This window comes from Varroa destructor, unplaced genomic scaffold, assembly GCF_002443255.2.
Source record: "Varroa destructor unplaced genomic scaffold, Vdes_3.0 BEIS01000005.1, whole genome shotgun sequence".
Lineage (NCBI taxonomy): Eukaryota > Metazoa > Arthropoda > Arachnida > Mesostigmata > Varroidae > Varroa > Varroa destructor.
In genome coordinates this window covers 17,488,227-17,502,837 of record NW_019211458.1, presented here as the reverse complement: position 1 = coordinate 17,502,837, position 14,611 = coordinate 17,488,227, and the positions used below count along the sequence as shown (strand labels likewise).

The 14,611-nt window shown below is 39.0% G+C and overlaps 1 protein-coding gene across 19 annotated transcripts in view; it reads left to right on the top strand.

The window, feature by feature from the left end:
- The window catches only part of LOC111251907 (uncharacterized), a 64,229-nt gene that overhangs the window by 48,096 nt on the left and 1,522 nt on the right, over window positions 1-14,611 (top strand). For 12 of the 19 annotated variants that reach the window (XR_015328135.1, XR_015328133.1, XR_015328124.1 and 9 more), the window contains 2 exons: window positions 9,316-9,435; window positions 12,751-14,437. Coding sequence is in view for 1 of the 19 variants with exons in the window: in XM_086989831.1 (XP_086845957.1) it covers window positions 12,751-12,842 (92 nt within the window). In the remaining 18 variants the exon portion in view is untranslated. Of the gene's footprint in view, window positions 1-9,315; window positions 9,436-9,790; window positions 10,172-12,750; window positions 14,438-14,611 lie in introns of those variants that run through there. The other 7 variants (XR_015328125.1, XR_002674014.2, XR_015328138.1 and 4 more) reach the window with 3 other exon arrangements.

Genomic DNA, 14,611 nt, shown 5'->3' with positions numbered 1-14,611 from the left:
TCACGGCGTCTATGCTCAACGGTACGGAGGAGGTAAGCGAATTTTTGATTCTGCAGGACCGCAAAAACGTTGACCCGCCTAGAAAGCGTTATTCGCTAAATTGTCGTCTCGTCGTTCAGATTGAGCACGTGCAAAGACTGATATGTTTGATCGAGATCTTTTCGACAACTCGTAATCCTACAGTTAGCTTCTATTTATGAATACCTGCGCCGTTCAGCTGATAGAACACGTTTTTGCTAAGAAGTCTTCTTATGTACATACAGCCGGCTGAACCAACTTATCAAGACTAACTAGAGATTTGTTCGTTTGACACCTTCTTGATTTCCGACTACGGGGATCAACGGTAGCGGTGTCTACAGGTACGAGCCTTATTGTGAGCTAGACAACGTCGGAGTGTCCACAAAGCGATACAGAAATTTCGTGTGTACCAAAATGTTAATCGGAGAAAACGGCATGTTGAAGATCTCGGGTACGGCTGGTGGATATGCGCATTTACCATATCGCATTATTGCAAATTAGCCAAAATCAATGAATCGATTTATCACTGAATTAACAGAAAATGACAAAAACAAACGCTGACTGTAGATGGGATGGTTTTGGCATCTGCAAGCTTCATAGAGATCAACTGATCACACAGAATAACATACAATATTGCCTTCAATAACCAGATGAGCAAACTCTGGACCTGATTTACAGAAATCACCTTCTGCACACACTGCGAACTTCAGATGGGCACAAAAATAACACAGAAATGCCATCGCAGACACAATGTGCTCCCGTGTGATGCCGATAGAACGTGCCGCCCAGCAAGTAGGAAGTATCATAAACAAAAAACAGGGTCTATTCTTTAGCATGCATTCGCCAGGCAGACACACACACTCACACAAAGTGGGTTCATTCGTCCTGGATGAATTCGTACAATGTCGAAGTATGTGAACGGTCTTCCTGGATTCGATTAACATCTACCAAAAGTGTTTTCTTCAAATCGCATGTGAAGCTCAAAAGAAATTATATAATGATGAATCTAGCTTCACTATTCTCAGTGTGAATATTGAGACCGTTCAAATCTAGCGATGATACATATGATCTTCATAAGGTGAGGTCAGAATCAATGAGATTTTTTTGTGCCTAGACTTTTACAAAACTTACGCGGATATTAACATGTTACCTCAGCTGTTCCCATCTATACTGGCGATTGATATTCATTATTGATAGGTTTGACGCTCGCTATCTCCGTTTGATAGTGCAGTATGAACATCTTCGCCTGCTAGTGAGATAGACCAGTCAATTTTACTAGCTCTGAATCTGTTATCAACATTAGATTTCCGTTCATTCAACTTATATATATATATATATATCTTGACTATATGGCTCCTTATCGGAATGTATCCTGCTACGCGACCAAATACGAAATGAACGCTGTCTACAAGCCTTGTACCACCCTGTATGTATATGTACATATCGCGCTCAACGGGTTGTCTATGTTGCTTACGCTTTAGGCCATATATGTATCGATTTTCGGCATTGGCATTCTGGCATATATCGAATATATTTAGGACAAAAAGTGAGTAGAGCATCAAAATAGTCAACATAAGATCATCTAATCAAAGGGTTGCGTGATTCCTACCTAAATACAAGCAAGAGCGATAGTGCCAGCATTGGAATCAGCTCAGTCAGACAGGTTCCGGTCTCAGTTCTGGAATTTTCGAAATATCTATCACATTTACATATAAAAGTTAAGAACCGTGACTCTTGGAAACTAATAAAAAAGGATCGATGTGCACCATTTTATTATATCGTTCTATATATATATATATATATATATATATACTTTGGGTTTGGGTGACCCTACTCGTGTTATTGGGTAGAGTATAAGAGACGGCGTTACACAATGAAAAACGACAGAAGGTAATAGACACGCTTGAAGCAGCCGCGGAAGTCACTAAATCTATAGAAGTATAGATTTTCTATAGTAGAAGGTTAGTGGGACAAAATCCGTTCCCAAAGATTGGTGTGGGTGGGGTTCCCCTTTGTTACACGTTACATTTTCCGCAAATACAAACAAAACGTACATAATAGATATCGCATCTTAGCGTTTTCGAATCTGATCGAATAATGATTTTATCACCGTTTTGCATCTATAAACGCTAGCAAATTGTAGAAATACTAAAAGCAGGGTGAAATCAAGGTTAAATGTGCAGAGACGATAGATACTTTTTTCTATGGATAGAAATGAGATAGACATTTCGGTTTGAGGGATAGTTTAACACTACCATCTGACGTAACAGTCGATAAGTGCGAAAATGGTCATCGTTGCGGGCGGCTTGAATTTACAAAACAGTGAAAAAAAACATGGTCCCCGAGACGCTCACTAACCGTGCATAGAACAAACACTTTATTTACCCACAGAAGCTCTGCAGATGTGTTATCCTGTTTATAATCAACAAAACCCACTATTAGGATAATTCAATAAATGTTTAAAGATTAGTAATGTCATTCTTTTGACACTTTTCGTTTTTCTTTCTGTATGTAGAAATCCCCAAAATCACCTCTTTCAGATAGAGACTTGAGGACCTGCTTCTACTAGGAATCTATCCAGGGGCGGTTTCGCCGGCCTTATCTGGGGTTTGTCCAACAGACCTACGAAGCGACATGACAACCAAAGAAGCAACTGTTACCCTAATAATTCCTTATTTTCTCTATTTTTTATTCTCCTGAATATTAATATTTGGGCACTGTTTTTGCCAACATTGAAGTCTAAATCAGTGTGGTAGCATGCCTGTTAACTGTAATAAGAACGCGTTCGAAAAGAATACGCAAACAAAATGTTCGATTTGCATTTTTAAATTCTAAGTCAAGATATTTATAAAGTGCTCATTCCCCTAGTTTTTTTTTTTTTGACATTTAGGCCATGTCTCAGTTTAATCGTAATTGGGTAATGGGCTTTAGCAAAATGCAAACTTGCAACATCTGAGTGTGGCTGCATATGGGGCTTTGTTGACAACTTGCATTCGTATACGTTTCCTTCTGAAACTCACCGTTCACGAGGTAACTAAGGGAAGTTATACAACCAGTTACTTATTCAAAGGCCAAGTTTCGAGGATCTTGTTGTTGAAAAGAGTTGGTAAAATAACGTAACAACAATTTTCTGTCGTTTTCAAATCAGGTCTAATTTAGATATATGTTTTCTGAAAGTGTATTGATTATGGCTTATAGAACTGTCACATCTTTCTACACCTGACTGCTAACCAAATTCACTGCTAATTATCGAAATCGTAGTTTTGTAAATGTGATCATCACACGAATCACAGCAAAGGTGTATGTTGAAATGTTTGTGAGAAAAAAAGCTTCAGATTTAACATTATTTAGCTATTTTAAAGATTTAAAACTGCCCCTTCGTATCCAGAGAACTTTTAACATTTATTTATTAACAATGTAGTCGGCGACGACAGGCACGTACGTACGTTAACGAATAATACCATTATATGATATTACCGTATGATTAATTAATGTGAGTGCTGCCATTTTTAGTAATTTATAACAATCTTCTTTCTTCTTCAGGAGATCTAAACCGATCTGAATGGTCTGAACTTTATTTCAAGCAGAAAAACCCTGTACTTTACTATATTTTAATACGGAAGGATTTTTTTTTTCGTTTAAGATCATTGTATTGGGTTTTTATAATTCGAAGCAGATGAAGGAGCTATACGTCTCGTGCTACTGCTTGCTGGCTATGTATGATAAGCCGGAATTTAGTGACTGAAAAGGTGCAGTACTATAATTTCAACGTACAATTTCTAGGCCCGGCAAATAATGGTTTGGGTAAAGTGTAATGACTTGAAAATCTATGCGTTAGTTATGTATTTAAAGTAAAATAGAAAAAATCCAAAAGAAAGATAATAACATAAATCTAATCCCTGGACAGTGACGGGCCTAACCCAAATACAGGTTCTGTCAGGCGTCTAGTCGATAATCTTCGGAGGTATACACGATTACACGTATCACGGAGAGTAATATCGCGAGTAACGTTACACTGGAGTAACATTTTTAAACAATTAGGCACAGTAAAGGTAGAATGAAACCAGTAAGACCAATTAATGGTGGTACGTGCACGCGGGATCTTCAACACTAACATCGAATGCTGATCTACGTTATTATGTCGAAGGCAGGGTATCTAGCGAAAGAGGATTGGCTCTATGGGATGCGGTACGATAAATAAATAAGTTTAAAATAGAACAAGGGTAATATCCAGCAAATGTGTAAAATGTTTCAAGTCCGAAAGTGGGCCATTAAATCAAGCCTATTTTGTATATAACCTTTACGTTTGGTTTTCTCTCGTCGAACTTGTTTTGGTTCGTCTCCAACAGAGTTACAGAGCGGCATGGTAACAGTTAGTTATCTAGACCAGGCCGCTCCTTAAATCGTATTGCGGCATCTTTACGATGCACGTATGTGCCACGTCATTATCACAAAGTCGAAGACAGTCCTTATTTGGAAAGATCAGTTGTAGGGTAACGTTATATAGAATCATAAAATTAGAAAAAAAAATGCTATTTGTTACATAAACCAAATAAGGTCCTAACGTAGAAGTATAGTACTACCATTTAAATCTTCAATAAGTCAATCATCCTAATAAATGAAGCGGAACGATTTGACGAGGAACCAAGACGCCAGCGCCTAATGCACGAAGACTGAAAAACAAATTAGGCGACTAAAATTATAGATAGAACATACAGAAGACGGATTATCTGTGATGTCTTACTATTCATTAATAGCTAATTGCGTTGGGAAAGACTATCACCAAAGGGTAGATTTCAACGTAAAATACAGAAGAAGCTACCAACGCGGTCGATTTATAAGTGTGCTGGTAACGTAAAAACTTACACGGATATCGACAGAATTCATACTCATTCATTAGGCAGCCTTTGTTTTTCAATGGTACGTACTGTACTTCAGGAGGACAAGACAAAATAGCTGGATTCTCCGACGAAATCTTGATGTTAAACCTGAGTTGAGACAACCGCTGCGAAAGTAAGCGACCAAAAGAAACCTGGCTATGCCAGCAATCCTATGAGGAACGCCGGAAAGAAGGCTGTAAACGTCGTTACCTGGATTCAGGCCAGAAGTGGTCGTGCATGCAAATTTGTCGAGCATAGTGCACTCAAAATATGTAGTAGCAATGCCAAAGTTCTTCAGTCAAATCAAGTCGGCCCATATATTTTCAGCAGAGCTTGGCGTGACGTTTTCCCTTTAAACCTGCTAGAGACTAATCACAAAGGTCAAGATTTCCATCGTGGTGGCATCTAATTATGCGTAAAATTTGCCCCATTCGGCCAGACTGGCACGAACGATAGACGTAATAAGTTTGCCGATTGATTTAAAGATCCGCATACGTAGACATTTGCAGTCCAGCAGCTGCTATAACTGACGGATTCACTTGATAGTTTGTAAGAAAGAGCTGATTCGACATGCGTGAGCGCCTTCGGTGTAGTAGCAAACAGTCGGCGTCGTCCCTTGCAACCCTGAAGTTGAGAACTTGTGTTCGATCGAGCAGCTGATATCAGTGTGCTATCTTCAATCAGAGGTCTACGATATATATTTAATAATAAAATACGCGCTAGCTAGCTCGCACCATAAAGAGAAGTGTCGTGCATTCAAAACCATTTTGCGTAGGATCTCCATTTCATTATTTTATAAAGATGGTGCAGACAGGTCTATCGGTATGAATGATGGAAGCAATTTAATACAGAAGAAGTTACTCGTTTGATCAAGGCGGAGCAACATTCCTATGTATGGCTACAACGGTCCAGATCCCCATAAAATCTGATATCCTTATTGCTCATTTTTGGCAGATGTACGCCTCTAGAAACATAATATCGAGAGAGCCACTATGGTAATGTCTACTATGGGTCGAACAAACAAGCTGTGATAGCCGTCCACGTGACAGCCGGTAAGATGGCCGCAGCACCCCAGCGGCTCAACCCCATCAAGGGTACCCGATTAGATAAGATTACGCTCGCATACTGCACGGTGGCAGTAATGTTACGCCCATACTGGACTGCCTTTTACAGCACCTGCATGTATGATGGGAGAATACCAGATGGTTGGCAAAAGGCACTCCTTACCGTTATCCCGAAAGATAAAGACTATTTTCAAGAACCGAAATCATGGAGGGGAATAGCAAAAAAAGAACTGCTGTTACAAAATTCTCTTAGCCATACTCTTCAAGCACCTCTCCGCTTTCCTAGAAGCTAGAAGCATGATTCCGGATGAACAACACGTCTTCCGTAGGAAACAATCGATAGTGACTGTTTGCCAAATTTTGCTTTTCAACATAGGATCTGTTATAAGCACAAGGGATACCAACCAGTTCACTTTGCTATTTTTGTCTATTTCAAAACGGATTTTTTTTTAAACTTGCTGAAGTAGGTGTTGCATCTAGTTCATTCCTTCAAGTATGCCGGAGATCCGCATTACGACGCAATGATGGCGTGGCGAATATGAACCCCGTTTAATAGGTGACAGAAATAGCTCAGAGCGACGACCTCAGTCCATTACTTTCTCAGCCTTCCTGAACGAGCTCCCAAAAAGCATAATCGCAATGCGCGAGAGCATATGTCCTATGAGCACCGTCGTAGAATTGTTGCTTCTTCCTTTGAATAGTGCGATACCCCTCGTCAATATCAAGCTCACACCAACAGCTATCAAACTTATCTGGAAGAATCTCAGAAAAGTTCAACTGTATGGGATGGGCCAGATGGAGCCTACTTTTCTCAAAAGATCATTAGGTCGCTACGTGTATTTGCGGATAAGTCGTTTTTTAATTAAGCCAATCTTACCTAGAATTCATAGGAGAACGGGAGGAACGAACGGCTGAAGTCTACCCGAAATTATTTGTCACTCTTCTACAATGAAAGAAACAGAGAAAGAACCAATATGTGGCAGTCCGCTACGTAGTGCATGGCCATATTATGTGCGCTAATGAGTTGTACCAATAGCCAAACAAAAGCTGCGTCTGTGTCGGCCGCAGTGGTTTCTGTGAATGATACCATGTCAGCTCATGTCCAAAGACGATGCCCCTCTGGAACGATGTGGCGCATGCGTAGCGATTCAATCTATTTTGTTACAAAAAACAAGTTCTATTTTAAATATAAATATGCTTTTGTGTTAGCAACTTTGTACAAGGTACCTGGCAAAGATGAAAATAAATGTATGAATTCGCCTTGAAGTGGGTAGCGAATCTGTGTTAAAAAAAAAACACTTGAAAAAATTTTCCTTTAAAGAATCCTATTTGGTATTCGAGCAGGCCATCGTCAAGGAGGTCCTTTCATCTGCCGTTGTGACTTTACACATTTTTTATCCTTGTCAGCTTACCAGCAGGTTCGGACAATTTGTATAAGGTTACACACTGCAATTTACTATGCTGGCTCTCAAGGCTTTGTTCGTCTATCGAGGTTCGTAGTTGCTCTTTAGACACGATTTCGCTATGTAATAGACTTGAATCGGTCGTACAAAGATCCTCTGAGTCCTTGCTACTCTGTTACCTTTTAAATGAGTATTTGTACCAGAAGTATCATCTATGAGGTAAAAACTTTGTACGCAATTCCACTGTAGAAGTAGTCCTTAAATATATCGAACTATAATTGAATTTTTATTAGTTGGCCTGCTACTGTTGTTATGAAGTAGAACGCAAGAAAAACTTTTTGTTTCAGAAACTTGACACATATTCAACCATATTTATACCTCTTAAAAATAATTCAGTAGTGAAAACTATCTTATTCCGCAACTTTTATGACTAAAAACTTCAGACCAAGTTGTAAATGTTTAATTAAAAATTGCTTTTATTACCATTATTGCTGCTCTATTCACCTTTTGGCTACATAGCACATAATTCTCATAGCGAATTCATACATGTGCCGCTCTTGATTTATCCACGTTTTAGTGGGAAACGACTTCGGCAAACAAGATGAAGCCTTGAAAATTCGGCCAGACGCTGTAGTGTTTTTCATTCATTGATATTCTCATTATACCAAAGAAGATAATAACTTTTTAATTCAAAACCGTCAGTGTTACCTTCTGTTGCTTGTTAGGCTTTTTACAAACGAATCCAGTGGAGTTTAAATTGAATAGCTTTCAAACTAGATGGGTTAGGACGATGACTGTTTAATATGTGTCAAAGGTACCTTCTCTTATTCTTTGCATACCTGTCATAGCATTTTGCCAGCTTCTGGATAGTCATATGTTTATGATGCGTGAAGTAAGTCAGTGGAAGATATGCCTAGCTACCACTTGTCCTTTTTAAAATATGGAAAAGCCTAGAATCACACGGACTTCGGTCAACATAATAAACAGGTCGAAGTCAATGTTAGGTACTCCCTTCTCAATCTAGGAAGTAACTGAAGTAAGACGATGACGTCGGACGTTACCATAACGTAAGCATACTGCGTACTTTTGATTGCCTTGCCAATGTTTTAGACCTAAAGAGTTCAAGAAGGGGGACAGCATTAAGTGTTTTATTTTAGACGAGTATCCCATAGTAGCAAGTGATCCTAACGTACATCGTAACTTCTACTACCACCTGACGTCCGAACTTACGCGACAACGCGACACTATCATATTTTCTCTATGGAAATGTCATTCTCCCGCCATATTCTTCTTTGGTGGTGGTGGTGGGGGGGGGGGGGGGTAGAGGCTAAACGATCCCTCATCTACGACGACCGTATTTTCTACGAGGTTTTTTGTCAATTGAAGTTTCGCAAAATACTCATGAAGTACACTACATAAATTTTCAACCCGGAGTGAATTTATGAGCGATTCATTTCTTTTCCATCAGCTTCTGCGCTTTCGGTATTTGAGTACTAATTCTGCAACGTTTTATATGTGAAATGCCAGAGTTGGCCTTTTCCAATTTCAAACTCACCTTTAATAAAAAAGCGTCCTTGGCTTTAGCAGTGTGTTCTTATCCAGCATCATATCTGGCCACCTTCTAACTCGCGTTTGCACACAGTCATGTATTGCGCTTTTTCGTTCAAGTTTACCTTGCCTAATGTTTTCACCAACCTTCGATAAATTTCTGCAGCATTATGGCCATTGAAGAACAGAAATTTAACTACTGAGCTTTTATTTTCACGACTAAAGGGTGTTGTTCTTCTAGAACTTATTTTTCCTGAGGCAAACTCAACGGATTTTTACCCGCACGTATCTAGAAAGCTATAGTATTTACCAGCCCAGTCTACTAAAGTTTTCAATTCCAAAGTCTCCTGGATTCGCTTGTAACCGCCTAATATATTGCCACTCCTCGTTTCTACTTTTTAGAGTTCTACTGCTGGATGCGTAAAATGGCGCACTCCGAGGAGCGTGATTCGTTCATAAAACAATGACGTTCAAAGGCAAGCAGCCGTGCGATACCCGTTCAAAGATTACGATGGAAATAGGGTAGGTATAAAGTATTTTTATAAGGGTACGATAGACCTCATTGTTTACGCCTAGTGATGTCATATATATATATATATATATATATATATATATATATATATATATATATGCGTTACTGCATCTTGAATAAAGAACATGGTACATTTCGTAGTTATTTCTGCGCTACTAGTTTATGCTATATTAGAGCCTGAATGGCCACTGAAGACCAGACAAAAAAACAGCGGATTGTTCGTGCAAGCTTCGCCATGTGCATTTAATTAAGTTCACAAAGAACTGAAACATCGTGTATGGATTCTTAATTAAAGCACCGCAGCTATTTTATAACGATCATTTTTTGTTTTTCCTACGCGTGCAGTCGTGGCACCCGGCAAACGCATTTCGCCCTATCTACGGCATCGAGCCATTAGCCCTGTTTCGAAATGTCTTCGAGAGCAAAATATTACTTCAAGGTCAAGCTTGCTCCAATGCACTTAACCGGCGAAAATTTTTCAGCTGAAATTTAGAACATGCCCCATAACTTCCAGTGAATACGACATACGTTTTTTTCTACATGATTTTGTTCTGTCGGCCTGATCTTTCCCACTTAATCTAATTGGACTACGTGATATGTAACTGTAGGCCTTATTCTCCTGGAGATATTCATATAAATTATGGACTACGTAATGCCATTTTAAGCACGATAAAGGATGCCTCTAATTTTCAAAGTAATAAAACTACCTGTATTGGTTGTGTTCTATCCCGGGCGTATTAGACCTTATTTTAGAACAGTTTTCTTCTTGTTTTGAACCATTCAAGTAGTACATAATGTGCAAGACAGAGAGAGATCTTAACTCTTTTTGGGTATCAACCTTATCTTGCATGAATGATGGCGTTCAGGTCTCTATCCTGCAATTTCACCGTCCATTGAAAGAAGGTGTGGTCATCTTAAAGAATTCATTCATGGCTTGATGGAAGCGTCGCTAACTGGTGCACATTCCCAGAAAGCTAGTTTGAGCTTGCTGTTTTCTCCAGCGATTTCCTATAGTTTTCATTTTTTTAAAAGTAAGCATTTGATATTTTCGAATTGCACCTGTATTGTTCATCTCTACTAGCACGCTAGGCAAACATCGCCTTATTTTACCTCTAAAATCGTCAGCCCTTAACATCGACTTTGTGGCTAAAAATGGCAACGATGCTGTTAGAATAGTACGAAGCAAGCGAGCTACAAAGTAATGGCTGAGTACATGTAGTTACGAGGTATGCATAGGTCGACAGTGATTTATCTCAGGCTTAGTGATGGAAATCGCTGAGTTTGGAAATTGATAGGTATTCTAATCAGTCATCCTTCTTCGCACAACAACGCAGCCTTTAGTCAAGCACGTCTGTGCATACTTTTGTTACGATCTGTGTTATTGATTGAGTTACATCGAATATAATACATGATTCAGTCTGGAAAAGTCATCATTGTGTCAACTTGTCAAGTCGAGGCAAGACAACTGGCTTCGTCTTTAACAATTCCTTAAAACGAACCTGTCCTTTTTCCTTACCACACAAACACACGCATTTTTATTAACTGGCCTAATATATGCCACTGCACGAGTTTTTTTGCTTAGCTTTCGCCACGGGATTTAATTATCCCTTATCGCTAAAACCATGGTATTGTAGGGCATGTTTATCATAACAGAGCAGAGACACTACTCTGTGTCATAGCAGGCTAAACTATATGGAAGATACGTACTGAGAGAAAGAATTGCCATCTATAGACACCAAGCCCAGTAAAATAGACAGTCCCATTAACTTTCCACAAATTACTTTGAATTCTCGTGATGTACTCATTATCGTTTGGCAATGATCGAACAACAAGTTTTTCGTTTACTTCTAAACGAAAATTGGCTTCGGTCGATAGTGGCGCCAAGAAGTTCTTGTTCCTGTTAATTTACACTGAAGACTTTTTATGTGGGTTGTACAAGTTGGCCAATAATGGGCTACTAAATTTTGCTCATTACCTGGTTGTTTTCGGCTCATTATTTGTGGACATGAATGTATTGAATACAAAAAACCTAGAAGATACGTGTTCGTGGACTAGACAAACTTTTCAAACATTTGATTCGGATTAAAATTAGCATGGCTCAGAACTGACGAACTCTGCAGCCCGCCTATAGGCTGTAACCTTGATGTCTTTGCCTGGGTACCTTCTACAGACAGAGTCAAATAATGAAGCTCTCATATTACTTGGCATCTGATTAGGACTACTTTGGCATCAAAAAAAAAAGGCTTCCACTGTTCGGAAACAGGATTTGTGATATGCTGGTCCTTAGGCGAATTTATTAACAAATAGAATCGTGCATTTTACTTAAGTAATCTTTTTCAAATAATTATTATCGGTGAATCTGGTGTTACTGCCTATCGCGTTCTGATATGATGTCTATTTACGAAGGTCAGGTTTCCAGGCAGACGGTGCACTAATGAGCTCTTTGTTAGAAATGGCTTTGGCATAGTTATTAATCTGCGTATGTACTCAAACAAATTAATACATATGCTTTTCTACTGTTTATAATACAGCCGGGCCTTCTCTAATACTTTGATTATACTAATTATAATTAGTATCGCATCGTACTGGAATAACCCGTCACAAAAGTATCCCTATGAATCTTTTAAACCAGATATCTGTTAAGGTAATTCAGTGTGGGTGGAGCATAGAGTAGCAGTGACAGAGCGTCTCACAATTGACACTGATATGTATAACATAAATAGCTAGATATTGCGCATGTTTTTAAGGATGACTGCGTTCGTTCTTTATCGGTGATAAATACGCGTTTCCTGACGTCCTCGGTTGAAACCGTCACATATGCTTCGTGATGCATGATATCTCTCAGTGCGAAAATCCATATTATAGACGTAAACGATTAAGGTAAAACTCCCTAAGATCATCAACTGCCACGCGGGCGGGGGTGCGATAGAAGGCGTTTCCTTGATTGTAAAAGCATTATGCATAAAAATAATGGAACTCACCTTGTGAGTTTTTTTTACAAACCATTCAGGTTTTAATTTTAATTTAATTAACACTGCGATTCTAAGTACGAGTTTTCGAGATTGGAATAGGGCTGCTGCAGAGTCATCGTACGCGTTCCACATGTAGCCCTTTCATGTATTTTGCACAGAACTTCAAGCTAACCAAATAATTATATAAGTAGTGTGATTACTTAAAAAAAAGCTTGTTGTCGTATGTAAGTTTAACAGCAACGAATGTTTCGTAGCTTTGTAAGTCTGTACTGTCGAAAGACAAAACGATGTTGTCAACTGAATAGTCTGTAAGTTAACATTTTTCTATTACAGTTCCACGAACATGCAATCAACCCGCTCGAAACAGTTTGTCTCATAGCTGTCGACGAGCCTCCTCATGGCGTTCTCAGCGCTGGTCGACGTAGGGGGTCGGAGGCGGAAGGCGACGCGATTATAGCTTGACTAGTTCGCAAATATATAAAAAAACATATCCTTTGCTAGGGGGCAAACGAAGCCAAAAAAGAGAAAGAATACGGCCATCATCGTCAAAGCGATTTCAATAAATTATAGATTACATTGCACTTGTATACTGCACGATTAACAACTTCGATGCGATAAAGCTAAATGACAATGATAAATGTCCATATCTGTTCTCCAGATGCTCGTTTCCACAGCTGCCGTTCCCAGTGGGCGAAGTCAAGGCTGGGTTGTTCAACTAGCATTTATGCAGATTCTTCAGTATCGGTTATTTACGTCTGTTAGCACGTTTGGGGGCTACAAAGCTCATTGGCACACTGGCCCCATAGGCTGTACAGATACGGTAGTATAAACCAGTCCTTCCCCTCTGTGAGTAGCCGTGAATAAGTTTGTCTGCGATAGATTAACTCTGTTTTATGAGTGTCCCCATTCACACAACCAGTAACCTTTTCAAAAAGATGCTATACGAGTGCTAAATTGTGCATTATGTGTACATTGAACTTTCCTTTCTTGGTTTCTAAAAGTTGTTGCCCTAGCCGTCAGACGACGATACAAACCATAGTAGCGTTTAATAGCGGGCCTTCTGAACAAACATGAACCAAAAAGAAAGCAACTCGTTATTGTTAGTTGGACCTGAAACGGTTACATTGAAACCAAGTCGCACCTAAAGGAACAAATGAGTTCATCCTGTCAGGTGACGAAAACTATAATTCTTATAACGCTACTACACGTAATACCGACAGATTAGCATGTAACCTTATTTTAACTATAAAAAAAGGAAATTTAACAATAATTTTAATTAAAACTAAAAACAATTAGTAAGCTAAATTTGTTATTTACTACACTTCATAAAAAGCTATTCAGATTTTTATTCTTCTCCAGTATAGTAGCAGCACATAGTAACAGTTAAGGTCACCTAAAAATGCACACTAATTTATCTAGTGCAATAATCACTGGCGCTCTGCAAAACCGAAATACGCTGATCCTCCGTTGCGTATATACAGGGGCATGGAATCCCCTCCCCACAAATATTTTAAATGGCTTGCGCTACCTGTGTCCGCAATTCGCATGGCCAATCCTCGACCTGAAATGCCTAATAGCTTTCAGCTTTGGAATCTTTTTGGACGTTATTTATTTAAAGTGCGTGCAAGGTTGCGTGCTACGAAACCACGCAACCTTGATAATGTACTTTTATACTGGTTACTTGTTTTTTGATATTTTTAAGGGTATAGGGTCTACCTTACTATCCATTTGCTAAGTGCCACTCAACGTTTCCTATTATCATCAGTACTATCATCACATAGTTAACGAGTACACACATATACCTGTATGCCACGTTATTTGCCATATCCTATATGGTGGTACATATTTATGTACATAGACAGGAGACAATGGCACATTTAAAATTACAAAGGTTTTTTTGTTCTCCGCAGTAGCTACCTTCACAGAAGCAAGCTCCTTATAAGACCAAATAACGCTCTAATGAGCCAGACCAAAACCATTAATTACGACAATAAATTAAATCCCAATATCCAACTTATAATGGAGCCTTCATTATTTGTATATATCATATATATATAGAAACAGCCGATTCTTACATCCCTAAAAGCCGCTCCGCACGAATTATATTGTCCTATGTACGTGGTGACACTGGCGACACCACTTTATTAGCCGTATGTATGGTTTCATTACACGCATAACGCATATATATGTATAT